We start from the raw sequence: 19,983 nt of genomic DNA, 5'->3' as shown, positions 1-19,983 counted from the left end.
AGACCTCGAACTACGGAATACGCCTAAAGGTAGGCAATTTCCTAAGGGAATTTTACATTCCTAACAGTAATTCAGTAATGTTGCCTAATTGAGCATACTTATAAAAGTTTTGACAACGGAATCGTTTTCGGCGATCTCATTTTTAGTAAGAACCACATTTTGCTTGCTTATATCGTTTTCACAACTTATGTGAGACATGAATCTTCGGTAGTGTCATCCTTAACAATTAAAATAATTATTTCGAAAAGTTGACAAATTCACGCATATGGTAAACGCAATTTTCACAAAAATATTAACTTTTATTAGCTTATGAATATAAGAAACAGAAGCATCGTTCATGATTTGAAAATGTTTCATCAATAAATGATAATACGAACTTTTGATGAGGTGAGTCATTCCGATCAATGTTACCCCGCTGATCAATGATACCCCGGATTACGGTACTCGCAAAATAGCTCAAGTTCAAACACTACCCCGAAAAAAAATGTTTTTTTCGAAACTTTTGAAACGGCGTATCTGGATTACACCTCAAATGAAAGCCCATGAGTTGCCCTACAAAACGTCATATTTAGATTTTTGACCTAGTTCGGTTGGTAAGAAAAAAATCGATTTGAAAATTACTAAATTTTTTTACGAAAAACTCATTTTTTTCGATTTGAAGTACTTTTAAAATCCAAATACCATGCCAATCTAAAATTTTATATAATGTAGAGTAATCATGCCAAATTTCAACATAATCCGTGCACTTTTACTATAGTTATATCAGTTTTTGTTATTTTCATGTTTAGTGACATGAAATCATTGGGGGTCATTTTGTCCCACTTCCCCCTAAAATTTTGCAAAACATCTTCTTTTATATAGAAGAACACTCCCTGAAAATTTCAGCCTGATCGGAGAACAATACAACTTTCCTTGGAAAGGGGGTTGCGGTTCTAACGAAATGGCTAATCATTCATTTAAGGCTAAGTAGCCCGTCATTCGTTTTGGCAACAATGATGACTTTTCAGCTTGCATTTCTAAGTGATAATACTCAGTCTTGATAGTTTATATTGACTTGAAAAAGTAGCACTGTACGCGCTAACATGCATAAAGTATGCTGATACTTTTTCAGCTGTGTCAGTGCAAAACCAACTGATTTTCTTTGATTCGAAATCGTGAGATGAATTAGCAACAATCATCAACGACGCGTACACATTTCAATGACGGCCTACTTCGCCTTAAGCAAAACAAATGCAAAAATAAAGAGTGTTAGTATGACACTTCATGTTAAAGCTATTTTCGTTGGAATCAAGTACATTTGAGGATTTTTATGCAAATATTAAAGAATTGTAAGATTTTAGCATTTTTGAAGTCATAATGAGTTCGTCACTTATCCTTGACAGCCTAGTTGTAGTAGAACATGGATTCGGTCTCAAATATCTTAGCGAAACCCATGTTTACAAACTGGAGCCATTTTTGCAATCTATGTAAGAAATTTCCATATATAGCGTTAAACGCCTAGAGGTATGCAACGCCCTATAAATGTTCCGTAATTGATTCAATTTTATTCGATATGTATTCCATTATCAAAGTTACCGTAATTCGGGGTGTAGTTGATCAGTGGGGAGAAGTTGATCATTCTTGTACCCACATGCATAAACTGCCAAGAGAGCTATGATCCGTTTTCAATTATCACAATTTATGTGATATCGCATTAACTGGTAGCTGCTATTGATGTTTCAAAATTCGGTTTGCCATTCAAGATAATTATACCATGGAAAAACAGATTTTTTATGAATTGTTTGATGAACTGTTGAAGGGTTCTACTCCAAGCATTCGTCTATTGCCAAGGCTATATATTGTCGCACCGCCACCAAACCGGATCGCGCCAGTGAGACTCGCGACGCGCCTCAACTCGCGAGATTTTGAAATCAGTTTTTTAGTGTGGCGCTGCATTCTTACGATTTTTATGAATACAGCGCACTATTCACATGTTAGCTGCGACGCACGGGGCCCGAGAAAACAATAATTATAAATAAATGTTGGCCTTGATTTCTACCGGATACATAATATATAATGACACCATTTAAATAAACCGTTTCATGAATTCCAGATATGTTCTGTGAACGCAGTTTTGAATTTGCATTGAAGATAAATATTCATTATCAGAGAAAAAAATGTCCTTTTTATGAACGAGTTGCTAATTTCGAAGAAAACACCTTCAGGTGTTTAATGTGATGTATTCTTTTCAATATTGTTAAAATTGACCTGTTTATCAACAAGTTGTAAGATTTTTGAGACTTGATTCGGGATCCGTGACCCCAAATTTAGTAAATAGCATATCTCTTTATTTTAGGAAACCTATCACAGTAATTGATCAACTTCACTCCTGAATCAAAAATTCTACATGTTTTTGTTATTTCGATAACATTTTGTAAAAAAATCTTTTGTATAATTGGATAAACATCCAACCAGCACAGTTTTTAACAATATTCGAATGATAACACATGCATTTTACTCGGGATTATAGAACAAAATCGCTCAAAAGTGATCAACTTCACCCCATTTCACGGTATCCCAATACAGAAAACCGACTTTCGATCATATGAAAAATAATATATCCATTCAGAATAAATCTTTTGGCCATCTATCAACTGAAATCGATAGTTAGAATGCCAGTACTTGTTTTAAAAATATGAATATAATTATTTGAAACAGCATGCATAAATATTCTTCGAAAAAACTATCAAATTTACCCCGTTTTACGGGACTTGCAAATCCGTAAAACAAATTCTCACAATACATCGAAAAGCGCATTCGGAATACGCTGATCCGAAATGATGATAAGTAGCCGTATATCTTCCAAAAAATGGTGCCAATAATTTCGCTAGGATTCTTCTACAGATTTTATCTCTGTAATACCAAAAATAATATGGAACAACAAGAACCACGCCAAGAATGTGAGAATTTTCTTTCTAGTAAAATGACAGAGATAAGGCAAACTATGACAAAGATCTCAATGAGATTCCATTGAGAATTCGTACGAGTATCTTACCATAAATCCACTTTAATATATATAAGTATATTCAAGTGAGCATTTGCCACAAATTTGGGTTTATTCTACGAGTGGCGTGAGGTGAGAATTGTCGGTCTCGTATAGTGAGATGACAATTTTCGACTCGAGTGAAGGGACTTGCCGTGTAAATCAAATGGAGAGTCACTTCACTCGAGTCGAGTATGAGACCGATAATTCTCACCTCACGCCACTCGTAGAATAAACCTAATGGACACTCAAAAATTATATATTGAGGGTATTCAGAAACATGCACCAACCATAAGCAATAAAGATTCTAAAAATAGAAGGGACTGCTGAATTATTCTTTTTAGTAGAGCTAATTCCAGGTTAAAAAAAAACTTTGTTATTTTTTATACAAGGACAACAAAATATGCATTCTGTTCGAATGACAATTAGAGCAGAAGAGAAAGGATTTTCTAATCAACCTTGTGAAATTACGGAAAGATGTTAATTATAGTGGTGTATGAATCATACGAAATTTAATGGAATTGAGAAAAAATATAAATTGGTATTTTTTTTCGTTCAGGCATAATCGCCATTTATTCCATTCCTTTCAATCTTTTCGTCTATATCTATTTTTACTTTGAACAGCATAAAATATAAGTAAACCTTCAAAATTAACAATGCAATGTGATAAACAAGATACATAAACCATACTATTCTTACCGACAACTAAGAAGAAATGCTTTAACATAACCTCCACAAAAATAACAAAATCGTCAATGCAAAATATATATCGATCGCCCATTAATTGTTAAAAAGTATTTCAAATTTATATGCATTTCTCTTTCCTAAGCCTATCGTTCTATCATGTTCGGTCCACCGTGTGGTATATCTGCCATCTTATTTCATATAGTTTATTAGTTGTATATAATGCCTACATCACATAGTCTTCTACATTTGTTCTTCTCTGAATTTTGTATTAAATACAGTACTGCAACCTAGTGCTCGTTAACGTCGATACTTCCTGTAGAGGTATATATTCTTCCATTAAACAACTTATTTCGTTTGCATTCAACGACGCCTTGAACACACAAGTAGTGAGGACACAAACCCGACATGCCGACTACGTATATAGTGCGATCCAGTGTCGACTTATTTTCGCCATCGCTCACTTGTATACGACAATGGTGAGAATGTTGTACGCGTATGACAGTGATTACCAGAAATGTAAGCGCGGGTGCCCTTCTTGCTTATGCTGCCTGCTACTAGTGCGAAACATCGATACATTAATGCCATTGAAAGCGTGTTCCTGCTAACTATCACCTTTCGTGTCGGTTGATTAATATTCTTAGCGGTTTAAAGTTTTCGTTGAACAGTTCTAGGTTTGAGTGATAGTTAAGCATCCGGTTGGCGTTTCATGCAAGCTAAGCCACAACTAACCTACTGGATACCGTTCGACCTATCCACATGGATGCTATGAATGTTTGGTTTTCGATAGAAATATATTCGCGATTTTCGGCATTACTTATGAGACAGACTGACGATGAAGCCTTTGGCCGCCAATACCCCTCGGCATTTGATGTGCACCTGGTAACGGGTGGTCCACGCTGCCCGGTATGCGCTCAGCTCCAAATCGTCCAGCATTTGACGCGGTAGCAGTTCTGGAAAGACGAATGTACAATTCGATTAGATTTTAATAAGAAGTAAATTTTGAAGTGAATTGAACAACTTTTTGAGTGTTGAGTGTTTTTCTGTCGTATGCAGATTCATCTACGGTCAGGTAAACAAAACCAGCCAGAAGAACTAGAATCTATACAGAGTTAATAATTTCAGGCGGGTGAACAAATCTACCAGTTTCAAATTTTCTCACAATAATATCCTGGATATCCTCCGGATATCAAGGGGGTTGGTGTCAGGCCCTGCAAGCCATCAGTAAAAAAAACCAAGCAATGAATGATCAACGAGAGAATGCGAACCGGGACAATCGGCGAAGACCACAGCGACGTAAAGGGACTAGCAATTGGAAGCTCGGTACGTGGAACTGTAAATCTCTCAACTACATTGGGAGCACACGCGTTCTTTCTGACGTGCTGAAGGACCGCAGATTCGGCATCGTAGCATTGCAGAAGTGTGCTGGAAGGGATCAATGGTGCGAACGTTTAGAGGTAACCATACCATCTACCAGAACTGCGGCAACACACACGAGCTGGGAACAGCTTTTATAGTGATGGGTGATATGCAGAGGCGCGTGATCGGGTGGTGGCCGATCAATGAACGAATGTGCAAGTTAATAATCAAAGGCCGATTCTTAAACTTCAGCATAATCGACGTGCATAATAAACGTGCAAACTCCGGAAACACTGATGATGACAAGGACGCATTTTACGCGCAGCTCGAACGCGAGTACGACCGCTGCCCAAGCCACGACGTCAAGATCATCATAGGAGATTTGAATGCTCAGGTTGGCCAAGAGGAGGAGTTAAGACCGACGGTTGGAAAGTTTAGCGCCCACCGGCTGACGAACGAAAACGGCCTACGACTAATTGTTTCGCCGCCTTCAAGAATATGGCCATTCGTTGCAGCTACTTCCAGCACCACAGCAGACAGAATCACAAATCGACCATGTTCTGATTGATGGACGGCACTTCTCCGACATTATCGACGTCAGGACCTATCGTGGCGCTAACATCGACTCTGACCACTATCGATGATGGTGAAAATGTGCGCAAAACTCTCGTCGTTAACAACGAACAGTACCGACGGCCGCCAAGGTATGACCTAGAGCGGCTTATGCAACCGGATGTCACAACTGGGTACGCGCAGCACCTCGAGGCTGCACTACCTGGATAAAGCCCCTCTCGAGGACTGCTGGAGAACAGTGAAAGCAGCCAATGCAGCTGAGAGCAACGTCGGGTACGTGGGCCGGAGTCGACGGAACGATTGGTTCGACGAGGAATGTAGGCAGATTCTGGAGGAGAAGAATGCAGCGCGGACGGTCATGCTGCAGCAAGGGACTCGACAGAATGTGGAAAGTTATAGACGGAAACGGCAACAGCAGACCCGTTTCTTTCGGGAGAAAAAATGCCGTCTGGAGGAGACGGAGTGCGAGGAGATGGAACAGCTGTGCCGGTCTCAAGAAACGCGTAAGTTCTATCAGAAGCTCATCGCATCCCGCAACGGCTTTGTGCCGCGAGCCGAGATGTGCAGGGATAAGGATGGGAGCATTTTGACGGACGAGCGTCAGGTGATCGAAAGGTGGAAGCAGCACTTCGACGAACACCTGAATGGCGCTGAGAGCACAGGCAACGAAGGTCGGGACAACGGAGGAAATGCCTTCGTCAGTACTGCGGGTGATGGAAACCAACCAGTCCCCACTTTGAGGGAGGTTAAGGATGCCATTTACCAGCTCAAGAACAATAAAGCTGCTGGTAAGGATGGTATCGGAGCTAAACTCATAAAGGCTGGCCATTTGTCTGCATCGCCTGATAGGCACAATCTGAGAAACAAAACAGCTACCGGAGGAGTGGAAGGAAGGGGTAATATGCCCCATCTACAAAAAGGCGACAAGTTAGATTGTGAGAACTTCCGAGCGATCACCATTCTAAATGCGGCCTACAAAGTATTATCCCAGATCATCTTCCGTCGTCTGTCACCTATAGTAAACGAGTTTGTGGAAAGTTACCAAGTCGGCTTCGTTGACGGCCGATCGACAATGGACCTGATCTTTACTTTACGAGAAATCCTCCAAAAATGGGGTGAATACCGGGTCCCAACGCATCACCTTTTCATCGATTTAAAGGCGGCATACGATAGTATAGACCGTGTAGAGCTATGGAAAATCAAGGACGAGAACAGCTTTCCCGGGAAGCTCACGAGACTGATAAGAGCGACGATGGAAGGTGTGCAAAATTGTGTGAAGGTTTCAGGCGAACACTCCAGTTCGTTTGGATCCCGAGAGGATCGCAGCAGTCTGTGAGCGCGAGTAGACGTGAAAAAAAATCGACTGTCATTTTTTTGTGTGGTAAAACTTTTCAAAAGAATTAATCTGGCCAGTGCTTTTTACATGAGTGTAATATGTAGTGAATGGTGTTATCGGTGCAATTTAAGCTTTGAAGGACGAATGAATCGGTTTCCGGAGAAGCAATATGTTGTGGTGTGCCGTGGGGACGTTCGGTTTCTTGGTAGTGCTACCTGAGCCTAACGGTTGGCGTACGTGGTAATACGAACCACTGATGGAAATGGATTGGTCATCTTACCAGCTATACCCAATTGGGGGGAGATCCGGTGAGTTTGTTCCAAATTATTATCAGAATATTGTTAGCAATAGTTGACTCTTGATAAGTGCCGCGGGAACGATTGTTTTTTTTTTTTTTTGTGATAAGCATCGTCGATTCGAGGTCACGGATAATCGGATGGTTCGCGTATGAGAGGAAATATATTTTGAAATTGCCACTATTTCCACATTTTTTCCGTTTTGACGTAGGACTACGTCTTTGTTTTCTATATTGGGGTGCACTTTAAAAGTACGGAAAATGAGACATGTAACGAAATTAGGGGAGATTTTGAACGTTAATAACTCAGTTGTTTATGAACCAATTATTACGATTTTAGTATCATTCGATCAGAAATGTATCTACGCATCGTTAGTAATATATCCGATAAGTGAATTTTGTTGTTTAACTATTGAAAATTTGATAAATGTTGACCCCTTTCTTATCCAACCAATCACGTTCGAGCACTTTTCGACGGTGTCGCTTCCCACTATAAAAGCAAACGGGTCCCTCCTTCTTCCCTCAGTCTTCTTTTTGCGGTCGGACTGTGAACACGGTCGGGCGAGTCATTCTCGCTTTGCTTTTGCACCCGCGTCACAGTCCAATTTGTGTCGTCGGAAGAGGAAGACGTAAGATTGATTTGCGGCGGCGATGACGATGGCTTGGGCGCTTCTCCGAGCGGCAAACTACTGCTGCTCGGAGAAGCGTCCAAGCCATCGTCGTCACCGCCGCAAATTTATCCGCGCTCCCAGATTTCGACCCGTGATAAATTCAGCATCGGCGGTCAAGAAGCAAGCCCGTTAGGAGCCAATTACCAGAAGCCCCCAGAGTTGCTGATCCGAGGAGTTGCTGCTAATCGAGCGTCGGAATCGCTCGAGATTCCAAGAGTGAGCATCGTTTCCAGATTTCGACTTGTGCCCGGGGATCCACTACCCGTTGCTGTTGCTGTTTGCGTTGAGGATTTCCCGTTTGACCATGGCAATCAAGTGATAACTTCCCGCAGTGCTATTTATCTGCCATCGGACCTTGTCAGGACCATCAAATTTGTGGAAAAGAGTTGAAGGAATAATATATCCGACCTTATTAGATCTTATATTTCTCAATCAATCTCGCAGCTTCATACAAAATTTAATTTGTTATGAATAATTGACTATTTGTGGACGCCTCGCTGTGCCGTCGGGGTGAGTGCTCAACATTTCACTTTAAAAGTACGGAAAATGAGACATGTAACGAAATAAGGGGAGATTTTGAACGTTAATAACTCAGTTGTTTATGAACCAATTATTACGATTCTAGTATCATTCGATCAGAAATGTATCGATGCATCGTTAGTAATATATCCGATAAGTGAATTTTGTTGTTTAACTATTGAAAATTTGATAAATGTTGACCCCTTTCTTATCCAACCAATCACGTTCGAGCACTTTTCGACGGTGTCGCTTCCCACTATAAAAGCAAACGGGTCCCTGCTTCTTCCCTCAGTCTTCTTTTTGCGGTCGGACTGTGAACACGGTCGGGCGAGTCATTCTCGCTTTGCTTTTGCACCCGCGTCACAGTCCAATTTGTGTCGTCGGTAGAGGAAGACGCAAGATTGATTTGCGGCGGCGATGACGATGGCATGGGCAGTAGTTTGCCGCTCGGAGAAGCGTCCAAGCCATCGTCATCGCCGCCGCAAATTTATCCGCGCTCCCAGATTTCGACCCAGCGTCGGACTGGTGAAATCGCTCAAGATTTCAAGAGTGAGCATCGTTTCCGGATTTCGACTTGTGCCAGAGAGTCCACAACCCGTTGCTGTTGTGCGCCATCCACGGACCATGGCAATCAACTGATCAATCCCGCAGTGCTATTTATCTGTGACCGCATCGAGGCTAAGAAAGCCATCGGCCCTTGTCAGGGCCATCAAATTTGTGGAAAAGAGTTGAAAGAATAATATTTCCGACCTTATTACATCTTATATTCCTCAATCAATCTCACAGTTTCGTACAAAATTTAATTTGTCATGAATAATTGATGGCACGACAATTTGATACTATTCTCGGACGCTGCTGCAGTGCCGTCGGGGTGAGTGCTCAACATTTCACAACGATTGTAAACTAGAGTGGCATTTCCAACAGTGTCTTTGATTTGCCATATTTCATGGTTTGCGACATATTTAGAATGGTTATTAATGGGGGCACCCATTAATCAGAAATTCACCTTCATACTAAAGAAAACTAGTTATTATCAATAGCTAATTAGAGAATATTTAGTAAATGTCAAGCATTCCAACTATTCATGTTTGATCAATTGCTCACGCATTATCATTTTTCGCAATTTTCAAGTAATTTTAAGCCCAACACATTATTGGCACAAACCCATTTTCCAGATTGGTCGACTAGAAGAGAAGAGCATGAATGGGAGGAGCATCATCTGCTAATCTAAGGGTTTAAAGCATGCTTCCTTCGCCGGATTCGGTTTCATTCCATTTTCGCTTTCGAGCTGGTAAGAGCTCCCGAACCTGCTTAGCGAGCAGCACCTCGTAGCCAGAAGCCTGCTGAGCTGTTGATCAGCATCTGGTTTATGAGATTTCGGCTCGTGATAAACTCATCTGTGGTGCAGTCAAGAATCAAGCCCGTTAGGCATCATTACTACTATTATTAGACAAATCGAGCGTCCGGCTTGTGGTATCGCTCAAGATTTCAAACTTAAGCTACGTTTCCAGATTTCGACTTCAGCCGTGTGATCTAATACCTGTTGCTGATGTGTGCCATCCACACCACGAAACATTCAACTGGTTCGTCTTGTAAGCAGGGAACTTATACAAATTTCTACACTTGCGTTGGGGATTCTTCGTTTAACCATGGCAATCAACTGATAACATCCTGTAGTGCGATTCATCTAAGACAGCATCCGAGCTAACAAAGCCTTTGGCTCTTTTCAGGGCCACCAAATGTGTGTAAGAGAGTTAACAGAGTAATATTTCCGACTTAATTTATTACATTGCCAAGCAATGAATAATATTTCTCTCAAACCATAAGATCAACAAAGCGATGACTGAAGCTTTCATTATAATCCTCGAATAAATTCCTATAGATACATTGCTATTAAATATTCTTTAATTAGAATTACTTAGATTTTGCTTCAGCATGCTGAACAAGCCTCAATCACTACTATTCTTTCCAATGCTACCATATATTTCATAGGAGGTTACTAATATAATTTCAAAATAATCATACAACCTGAAGTGAAATTTCACATTTTCATAGATAAATATGACGAATTCATCGGATAAAGATAATGTATATTTGGGACATGATTAAACGTACACTTGGCTGGAAATCGTTATATGCATAAATATTCACGAAAGTTTCGAGCACTGAAAACAGTATGAAGTCAAAACGAGCAACAAGAACGACATAAAATTCAGTTAAATTAACCATCATGGTCCTACGTCACCAGTTCGTACAACTCCATAGGGATGTAACCTTATAGTTTTTTGAGCTGTTTTTACATTGAACATAAAAATACGCGTGTTTTTTTTTTTTTGTTTGAATTGCTGCGTAGCGGTTTTCCGTTTTTTTTTTTTATTTTTTTTTGTCTTCTATTATTTTCCTCCGATGACCCTTGAGGGATCGGTTCTGCTTTTAAATCATTAATAAGCAGATACCCACACTTGATTCGTCGCAAACATAATTATTTAAAACGGAAGGTACTATGCGGAATCTTACATATTAATCATATATCTTAAATACGACAAATATCTTCTCTTTGATTGCCGGTATTCAAAAGATTAAATTCAAAACGCTTAAACAATAAATGCCATTGGTCTATCGCTAGCTTTCAAAGCGAATCCTGACTTTATTTTTCCTCTCCCAACCCCCACCTCCGTAGCACTTATGAGGGTGTCGCTGAGTCGGTGGCCTCTCATTAAGTAAGTGCTACATCAACATTTCCTTCCCCTATCCCAAGTTACGGTAAAGATGGGCGTGGCCAGGAATAGCGATATTTATGGTTTTGGTCTTCTTGTTTAAGATTGGATCAAGGAATACTCCTCATCCTTGATCTTGAGAGCAGTCTGAATGAGATTATCAAAAAGGAACATAAATGTTGCTAGTATCCAATCTACGAAGTATACCGTAACTACGCTAACGCTAACACTCCAGTTCGTTTGGATCCCGCCGGGGACTACGACAAGGTGATGAACTCCCTTCCCTGTTGTTCAATATTTCGCAAGAAGGTGTTATGCGGAGAGCCGGGCTTAACAGCCGGGGTACGAGTTTTACGATATCCAATCAATTTGTTTGCTTCGCGGATGATATGGACATTGTTGGCCGAACATTTGAAAAGGTTGCAGATCTGTACACCCGCCTGAAACGCAAGGCAGCAAAAGTTGGACTGGTGGTGAATGCGACCAATACAAAGTACATGCTAGCTGGTGGGACCGTTCGCGACAGGGCTCGTCTGGGTAGCATTGTTACGATCGAGGGGATACGGATACGTAGGTGGTTGTTGGGTTCGTCCAGCATGGATCATTGCTGACGGCTGACAATAACGTTAGTCGTGAAATACTGAGGTGCATCATCAGTGGAATTCGGGACTATTATGGCCTCCACAAGAAGCTGCGGTCTAGAAAAAATCACACCCGCACCAAATGCATCATAGCATAGCATAGCATAGCATAGCATAAACTGACTGTACATGTCAATGGTTGCTACTCCGTGATTGATCGGAACTGGTAAGAATTGCACTACGATCCAAATGAATAAGGGATGGGAGTTTCCGCTTACTCTCGAAGTGCAATTTTAGCAGATCTAATATTATTGATCAATAACGGCGCCGGCCAAGTCCTTACAGTCAGTTGGGATGGGGAAGGAATGTTAGGGTGTAATGATTGTTGCTTCTAGAGACCGAGAATACCTCTGCATCTCCACAATCACCACGGGAAGGGTGTTTATTAGTGAGGAAGGAAAAGATCTGGGAGTCACCTCTGGTCGGTGATGCGATCCATGGACAAGGGGGAAATATACGACTTGTATTTAAAGCTAGTTTTGTATTTTTGTCTCGAGAAGTTTTTGGAAAAATTACGTCAACATCTATAATGTCGAACAATTCAAAAGACGTTTTTATTAATGACGAAAACTGAAAATTACATGTATATATTTTAACTTATATGAAACAGGAATAATGCCGACACTTGTAGTGACGAACCATACATAGTTTGTTTGAAAATTACATATGAGTATTACTGTGCATTTTGTCTCGATATGGTAGAAGTTTTAGAAAATACGTCAACATTCACAATGTCGAACAATTCAAAGGATAATTTTTAATAATGTCAAAAAGAGAAAAATATATGTATATTCAAATTGTATAAGAAAAAAGCATAATGCCGACACCTATAGTGACAAACCATACAAAGTTTGTTTTAATATTACATAAAAGTTACGCTTTCAAGAAAATATGTGTTATCATAAGCATGAAACGAACTCACCAGTTGGCCATCCATTCTCGACTGAACACAAAACTGACACTGACAGCAAAACTTCTTGGCGTCCCGAAAATAAACCGTCTTGCTTGGGCCTTCCCAAATACGTACCCAGCAAGACGCTCCAAAACAAAGGGAAAAAAAAAAAAAATCTCCGGCGACGAAAACACGCGCGAAACCGTCAACAAACTCTATCGGACGACGCAAAACCGAACCGTCCTGCTTGGGCTTCTCGAAGCACTACCCAGCAAGACGCTCCAAAACAGGGGGAAAAAATTCTCCGGCAACGAAAACGCGCGAATCCGTCAGCTAAATCAATCGGACGACGCAAAACCGAACTGTCCTGCTTGGGCTTCACAAAGCACTACCCAGCAAGACGCTCCAAAACAGGGGGAAAAAAATTCTCCGGCAACGAAAACGCGCGAATCCGTCAGCTAAATCAATCGGACGACGCAAAACCGAACTGTCCTGCTTGGGCTTCTCGAAGCACTACCCAGCAAGACGCTCCAAAACAGGGGGAAAAAATTCTCCGGCAACGAAAACGCGCGAATCCGTCAGCTAAATCAATCGGACGACGCAAAACCGAACTGTCCTGCTTGGGCTTCACAAAGCACTACCCAGCAAGACGCTCCAAAACAGGGGGAAAAAAATTCTCCGGCAACGAAAACGCGCGAATCCGTCAGCTAAATCAATCGGACGACGCAAAACCGAACTGTCCTGCTTGGGCTTCACAAAGCACTACCCAGCAAGACGCTCCAAAACAGGGGGAAAAAAATTCTCCGGCAACGAAAACGCGCGAATCCGTCAGCTAAATCAATCGGACGACGCAAAACCGAACTGTCCTGCTTGGGCTTCACAAAGCACTACCCAGCAAGACGCTCCAAAACAGGGGGAAAAAAATTCTCCGGCAACGAAAACGCGCGAATCCGTCAGCTAAATCAATCGGACGACGCAAAACCGAACTGTCCTGCTTGGGCTTCACAAAGCACTCCACACCCGCACCAAATGCATCATGTACAAAAAGCTCATAAGGTCAGTAGTCATATACGGGCATGAAACGTGGACGATGCTAGAGGAGGACCTGCAAGCACTTGGAGTCTTCGAACGTCGGGTGCTTAGGACGATATTCGGCGGTGTGCAGGAAAACGTTGTGTGGCGGCAAAGGATGAACCACGAGCTCGCCGAACTCTACGGCGAACCCAGTATCCAGTAGGTGGCCAAAAGTGGAAGGATACGATGAGCAGGGCATGTGCAAGAATGCCGGACAGCAACCCTGCAAAGATGGTATTCGCTTCGGATCCGGTTGGTACAAGAAGGCGTGGAGCGCAGCAAGCTAGGCGGGCGGTTCAAGTGCGTATCGATTTGACGAGCGTGGGCAGAACCGAGGATGGAGAGATGCGGCCACGAACCGAATCTCGCGAATTGATTATGTTTATTGTTCTAGAAAATTTCACATAGTTTCCACGTATTTACGAGTCCACCGTGATTCTGGAAATTTCATTTCAAAGTGAATTATATGCCTAACTAAATAGCGCTCATACCTTGTGGATCACTGTGGGTTAGCAGCTGAATTTCATTCTTGCTGCAATACTCCTGCAACTGCGGAGGAACCACGCAACAGGCAGCCAAATTGATTTGCGTGATCGACGGATGCACTGTAGAACCCTCATACAAGTCCTTCAACGAGTCCACATCCAAATCCGCAATGCCCAGCTGGCCAATCTTTTTATCCGTCGAATACTTCTCCAGGATGCTCCACAGCTTTCGCAGATTTCCAACGGCATTGTCGCTACCGACAGCCCACTCGATGACGCCTTCCTTCACTTCTCCGTTGACTTCGTCCCCGCCGTTGCTTTCCACCGCCCGCGGATGGAAAGCCAAAATCAGATTGTCCAGGTAGGATACGTTCAAGGTTTCTAACAATTTCTCCACAGCCTCCGTCAGACAGGTTTCGGAATAGTGGTTCAGGAAAATTTTCGCGCCGACTTTAATATCCGTCCGCGTATGTTCGTTCATCTTTTCCGAAAGGTCATTGTTCTTCCGGGTCACCACATGAATCCCATCCGACTCGACAACCTCCGCCTCCGCAAATGTCGCCCGCAAACAGTCCACCAACTGCAAAGAAACAAAAGTGAAATAAACAATTAGAGGTCACGTTGTTACTTCGAATTACGGGTATCATTTTGAAGAAGCTCCAAAACATGTCACATTAAGCATGGAATCTAGTATTACTATTTCCTGATCAATTTTATTGAATATTTCATTTTAAATTCAGCCGAAACATCAAAGTTTCTTTTACATTTGCCGTAGCAATTCCGAACTTTTATAAGTGTTTTTTTTAATTGCTTTATTAGGTACATTCGTGTGCGTTTGAATGAAGACCAACAATACAATTCATTTCGATTGATGACTTATTTTACCGACAAATTCAATTATTAACTATCCTACCTAATTTTACATGCAATTTAACTTTTTACATTTTCTGGATCGGGTAATCCTTCAACCCGATTCAGGGGATTCGCATGATTTTTTCGATTCTTTCTCTGTCCTAGTTCCTTGACCTTTACTGTATGCTCGTTCGACATCGTTCTCATCGCTTGACAGTCGCCGCTTTATATATAACATATACAAAAGTGGCTATAGCCATAGCTATAGCTATATGCATTCGCAAGTTTCAACATTCAACTTGAGATCAAATTTGTTTTGCAGCATCAAATTTGTCTAATGACTAATGAGTGGCTTGTTTGTAATTTGATTTCCAATTATGCAATGTTAATTAGCTTGATCTTTTGAATCGGATCGATTAACTCATCCATGGAAGTCAAAACATCCCACTCCACTTAGTTTCTTTGACCTTACCTAAATTTCAGAAATATCAAATATCAATCAAATGCTTTTAAACCGTGCCATTCCCCAACTTGCATAAGAGCTATTGCTGGTTTCGCGTCGATCCAAAATCATGTTTGCAATTAATGTTTCCGTCCACAGCCAATTAGTGGACAGGACTCTCACCCGAATCGATATGTGCATCGAATACACTCCCGTGATGTATGCGATTCATATTTGCTATGCTGCAACACTACTATTGCATTTAGATTGCGATTTTCCCACCACTTCCTTTCATCAAGCGGAAATTGTGGTATTTTCGGTGAACCTTTACAGCCGAGAAGTCACTGATTGACAGAGTAATTATACAACTCGGCTCGAGTCATATGTTGTCCTCGTTATCAATAGTTCGTACATTACTCGTTCAAGATTCAACGAGTTTTCGGAATCGCTCAAGATTGAACTGGTCTTGGTTTGTATAGGATGAAAAGCAATAAAAAAATATACTTCTGACATTTTCACTCAAGATTTAAGTATCGTTCAGAAGCTGTTGATTTACAGTAATATCCATAGAGAAAGGTGCCATACTCAGCTCAACTCACCGAAGTCGATAATTCGTTTACCGAAATCTCAACAGCTGAACGTTCGGTGATTCGTTCGGTAAATGAATAGATTACACCATAAATCCTGGTGCTCACGGCTTCTCTCGGTATCTCACATTCTCGCTGAGGAAAAGAACCGAGTTTGACAAAGTTTTCGAATCACAAATCTTTATTTTCTCTAACAAATAATACATTTGCATTTAACCTTCTCCGGAGAAACAGACATAAGTAATCGCTGAATCACCCAAAACAAGGAGAGGGGCGTAGCCGATGATTTTCAAACGATTGATTTGAAACCATGCCGGTGTCAGCGTAATCGGAAACAATACATTCAGTAGCGCGCAAAAACTGCCGTTGCTGATATCTGGAATGCAAATTGTTTCGATAGTTAATATATAGAACATGCATAGACTACATTGACTTACCTCCATCATTATAGCGCACTACTTTTCAATTTAGTAAATGAATGTCGGATTACCACCAACAACAATCCAACGATAACAGAAAAAAATCCGTGATGGTTCAACGCTGTCAACTAGCCAACTACCGATGTCAACTAGCCAACTAACCGGTGTCGGTAATCTATGAACATGATTACCAAGATTTCAGTACAATATTATACAGTTTTCGTTAACTTTGAAGATTCACAAATCCGTCGGTAAAAAAATTGACAGATATACCATGATTCATGTCATGTCATTCATATACAATTGATTCATGATTATTTTAAGATTTTCTTCTAAATTTGATCTAGTTTTAGTTCTTAGGATATCATCAAGACATTTAAATATTACTCCTAACAATTTCTCTGGGACTTTATAATTCTTCAATGGATTTTTCCATTAATCTCTTTGGAGGATTTGCTTTAGAGATTCTCAATGACATATATGAGATGTATTCTTAAACATTACATGTATGCTATTATTATGAAAATTTATTGGCTTTTTTCGGTGAATAAATACCTATACTCAGAGTGAAAGGGAGTAACGAAAGTAATGAAATGACAATATGGATATAATTGCAAGCGAGCGACGAGAGAAATGAATAGAAGTTGAAAATTTGTTTTAACAGAGGGCCATATATGCGAACAACACAATCGAAACGACAAATCGTTGCCTAACGTCCTGGTCTTGAACGGCTAGATGTTGTAGTGTTGGTCATTGAAAAAGTTATAATTATATTACGGACAAATTCAAATTCCGGGCACTTTACTTTGTATGGAAAACATTTCACATGGAATGTTTCAATTTTTGCCGTTCTAAACTTCTCACTTTCAAGGCTTATTTTCCTAAGCATTCTCCATAGATATCTATAAAAATTTATATTACCCAGCTGTCTTAGACGTCTCTTAAGGGGTTTGATGATTTCAATTGATGATTCCGCTTTTCTATTTATGACTTTCATGAGCTGTACGGAATTTGAAGCAAAGTGTCCGGAATATGAGACAAATGTACGGAAGCGTCCGGAATAAGAAACATGATCAGTCATCACATTTCTATTTATTTAAAATTATTCATGTTGCAGAAATAAAATCTTCACCCGTCATTCAAAAGTAAAGTGTTTTGAATGCAAAATAACGCGGAGGAATTATAAAGAATGATTTATTTTATATAGCATAGCATAGCATGCATAGCATAGACTGACTGTACATGTCAATGGTTGCTACTCCGTGATTGATCGGAACTGGTAATAATTGCACTGCGATCCAAATGAATAAGGGATGGGAGTTTCCGCTTACTCTCGGAGTGCAATTTTAGCAGATCTAATATTATTGATCAATAACGGCGCCGGCCAAGTCCTTACAGTCAGTTGGGATAGGAAAGGAATGTTAGGGTGTAATGATTGTTGCTTCTAGAGACCGAGAATACCTCTGCATCTCCACAATCACCACGGGAAGGGTGTTAATTAGTGAAGAAGGAAAAGATCTGGGAGTCACCTTTGGTCGGTGATGCGATCCATGGATAAGGAGGAAAAATACGATTTATACTTAAAGCTAGTTTTTAGTTTTGTCTCAAAAAGTTTTTGGTAGAAGATTTAAAATAAACGTCAACATCTATAATGTCGAACCATTCAAAAGAAGTTTTTATTAATGGCGAAAAGAGGAAAATATATGCGTATATCTTAAATTATATGAAACAGGAATAATGCCGACACATGTAGTGACGAACCATACATAGTTTGTTTGAAAATTACAACTTTTATGCCTCAAGAAGAAAAGTCTTTGGTAGAAGTTTTAAAATAAACGTCGACATTCATGATGTCAAACAATTCAAAAAATATTTTAAGAAATGTCAAAAATTTTATGTTTATTAGAATTGTATAAAACAGGCATAATGCCGACACTTATAGTGACGAACCATACAAAGTTTGATTGCATATTACAAAAAAAGTAACGCTTTCATGAAAAAATGTGTTATTATAAGCATGAAACGAGCTCACCAGTTGGTAATCCATCCTCGGCTGAACACGAATATCTTTTCGCACTCACACAGCGCGAACAGCAAAACTTCTCGGCGCCCCGAAAACAAACCGTCTTGCTTGGGCTTTCCAAAACACTGCCCAGCACAACACGCGAACCGAAAACCAAACTCCCGGCGTCCCGAAAACGAATCGTCTTGCTTGGGCTTTCCAAAACACTGCCCAGCACAATACGCGAACCGAAAACTAAACTCCCGGCGTCCCGAAAACGAATCGTCTTGCTTGGGCTTTCCAAAACACTGCCCAGCACAATACGCGAACCGAAAACTAAACTCCCGGCGTCCCGAAAACGAATCGTCTTGCTTGGGCTTTCCAAAACACTGCCCAGCACAACACGCGAACCGAAAACCAAACTCCCGGCCTCCCGGAAACGAAGCGTCTTGTTTGGGCTTTCCAAAACACTGCCCAGCACAACTCGCGAACCGAAAAATAAACTCCCGGCGTCCCGAAAACGAATCGTCTTGCTTGGGCTTTCCAAAACACTGCCCAGCACAACACGCGAACCGAAAAATAAACTCCCGGCGTCCCGAAAACGAATCGTCTTGCTTGGGCTTTCCAAAACACTGCCCAGCACAACACGCGAACCAAAAACCAAACTCCCGGCCTCCCGGAAACGAATCGTCTTGCTTGGGCTTTCCAAAACACTGCCCAGCACAACACGCGAACCGAAAAATAAACTCCCGGCGTCCCGAAAACGAATCGTCTTGCTTGGGCTTTCCAAAACACTGCCCAGCACAACACGCGAACCGTAAACCAAACTCCCGGAATCCCGGAAACGAAGCGTCTTGTTTGGGCTTTCCAAAACACTGCCCAGCACAACTTGCGAACCGAAAACCAAACTCCCGGCGTCCCGAAAACGAAGCGTCTTGTTTGGGCTTTCCAAAACACTCTATAAAGAATGATTTATTTTATATAGGGAGACTTACGGCTTCGGCACCATTCGACTATTATCGGCAACCAAATTTCAAACGCCAAATTCACAGTATTATTCTATCAAAACACGTCAATGAAAACATTCAGATGATTCTTTGTTCTGTCCGCTTACCACTGACGAGATTTCCGAGACTGAACAAACAATAACGCCAGAGATGTTATCAACTCAAATGAACACGCCTCAAAATGCGACTGTTTTGGAGCTGCCGAAGAGATTCACCAGCAGTTCTTATGGGAAAGTTGAACAGAATGAAGCTGCCGACAATAGTCACACTGACAAGAGATGATTGCAACGTTGTTTAAACGTTTCCAAAAGCAGTTTGACAAGTCTGTCGGTGTGAATAACTTATACTTCACTGAAGCCTTAACACCTCTACACCTTAACACTTAACATCTCTACCGGCAGGTTCA

General features: G+C 41.0%; 1 protein-coding gene across 1 annotated transcript in view; it reads right to left on the bottom strand.

The window, feature by feature from the left end:
• Positions 1-3,566: 3,566 nt before the first annotated feature.
• The window catches only part of LOC5566585 (glutamate--cysteine ligase regulatory subunit), a 32,355-nt gene continuing 15,938 nt past the window's right edge, over positions 3,567-19,983 (bottom strand). Inside the window, exons 2-3 of the mRNA XM_001650930.2 lie at positions 14,275-14,848; positions 3,567-4,659 (exon numbers count right to left, since the gene is read on the bottom strand). Of these exons, the coding sequence (XP_001650980.2) occupies positions 4,520-4,659; positions 14,275-14,848 (714 nt within the window). The 3' untranslated portion in view covers positions 3,567-4,519. The remainder of the gene's footprint in view (positions 4,660-14,274; positions 14,849-19,983) is intronic.

This window comes from Aedes aegypti, chromosome 3 (genome assembly GCF_002204515.2).
Source record: "Aedes aegypti strain LVP_AGWG chromosome 3, AaegL5.0 Primary Assembly, whole genome shotgun sequence".
NCBI lineage: Eukaryota > Metazoa > Arthropoda > Insecta > Diptera > Culicidae > Aedes > Aedes aegypti.
The sequence above is the reverse complement of the archived record's forward strand: the minus strand, read 5'-3'. Positions and strand labels throughout refer to the sequence as shown.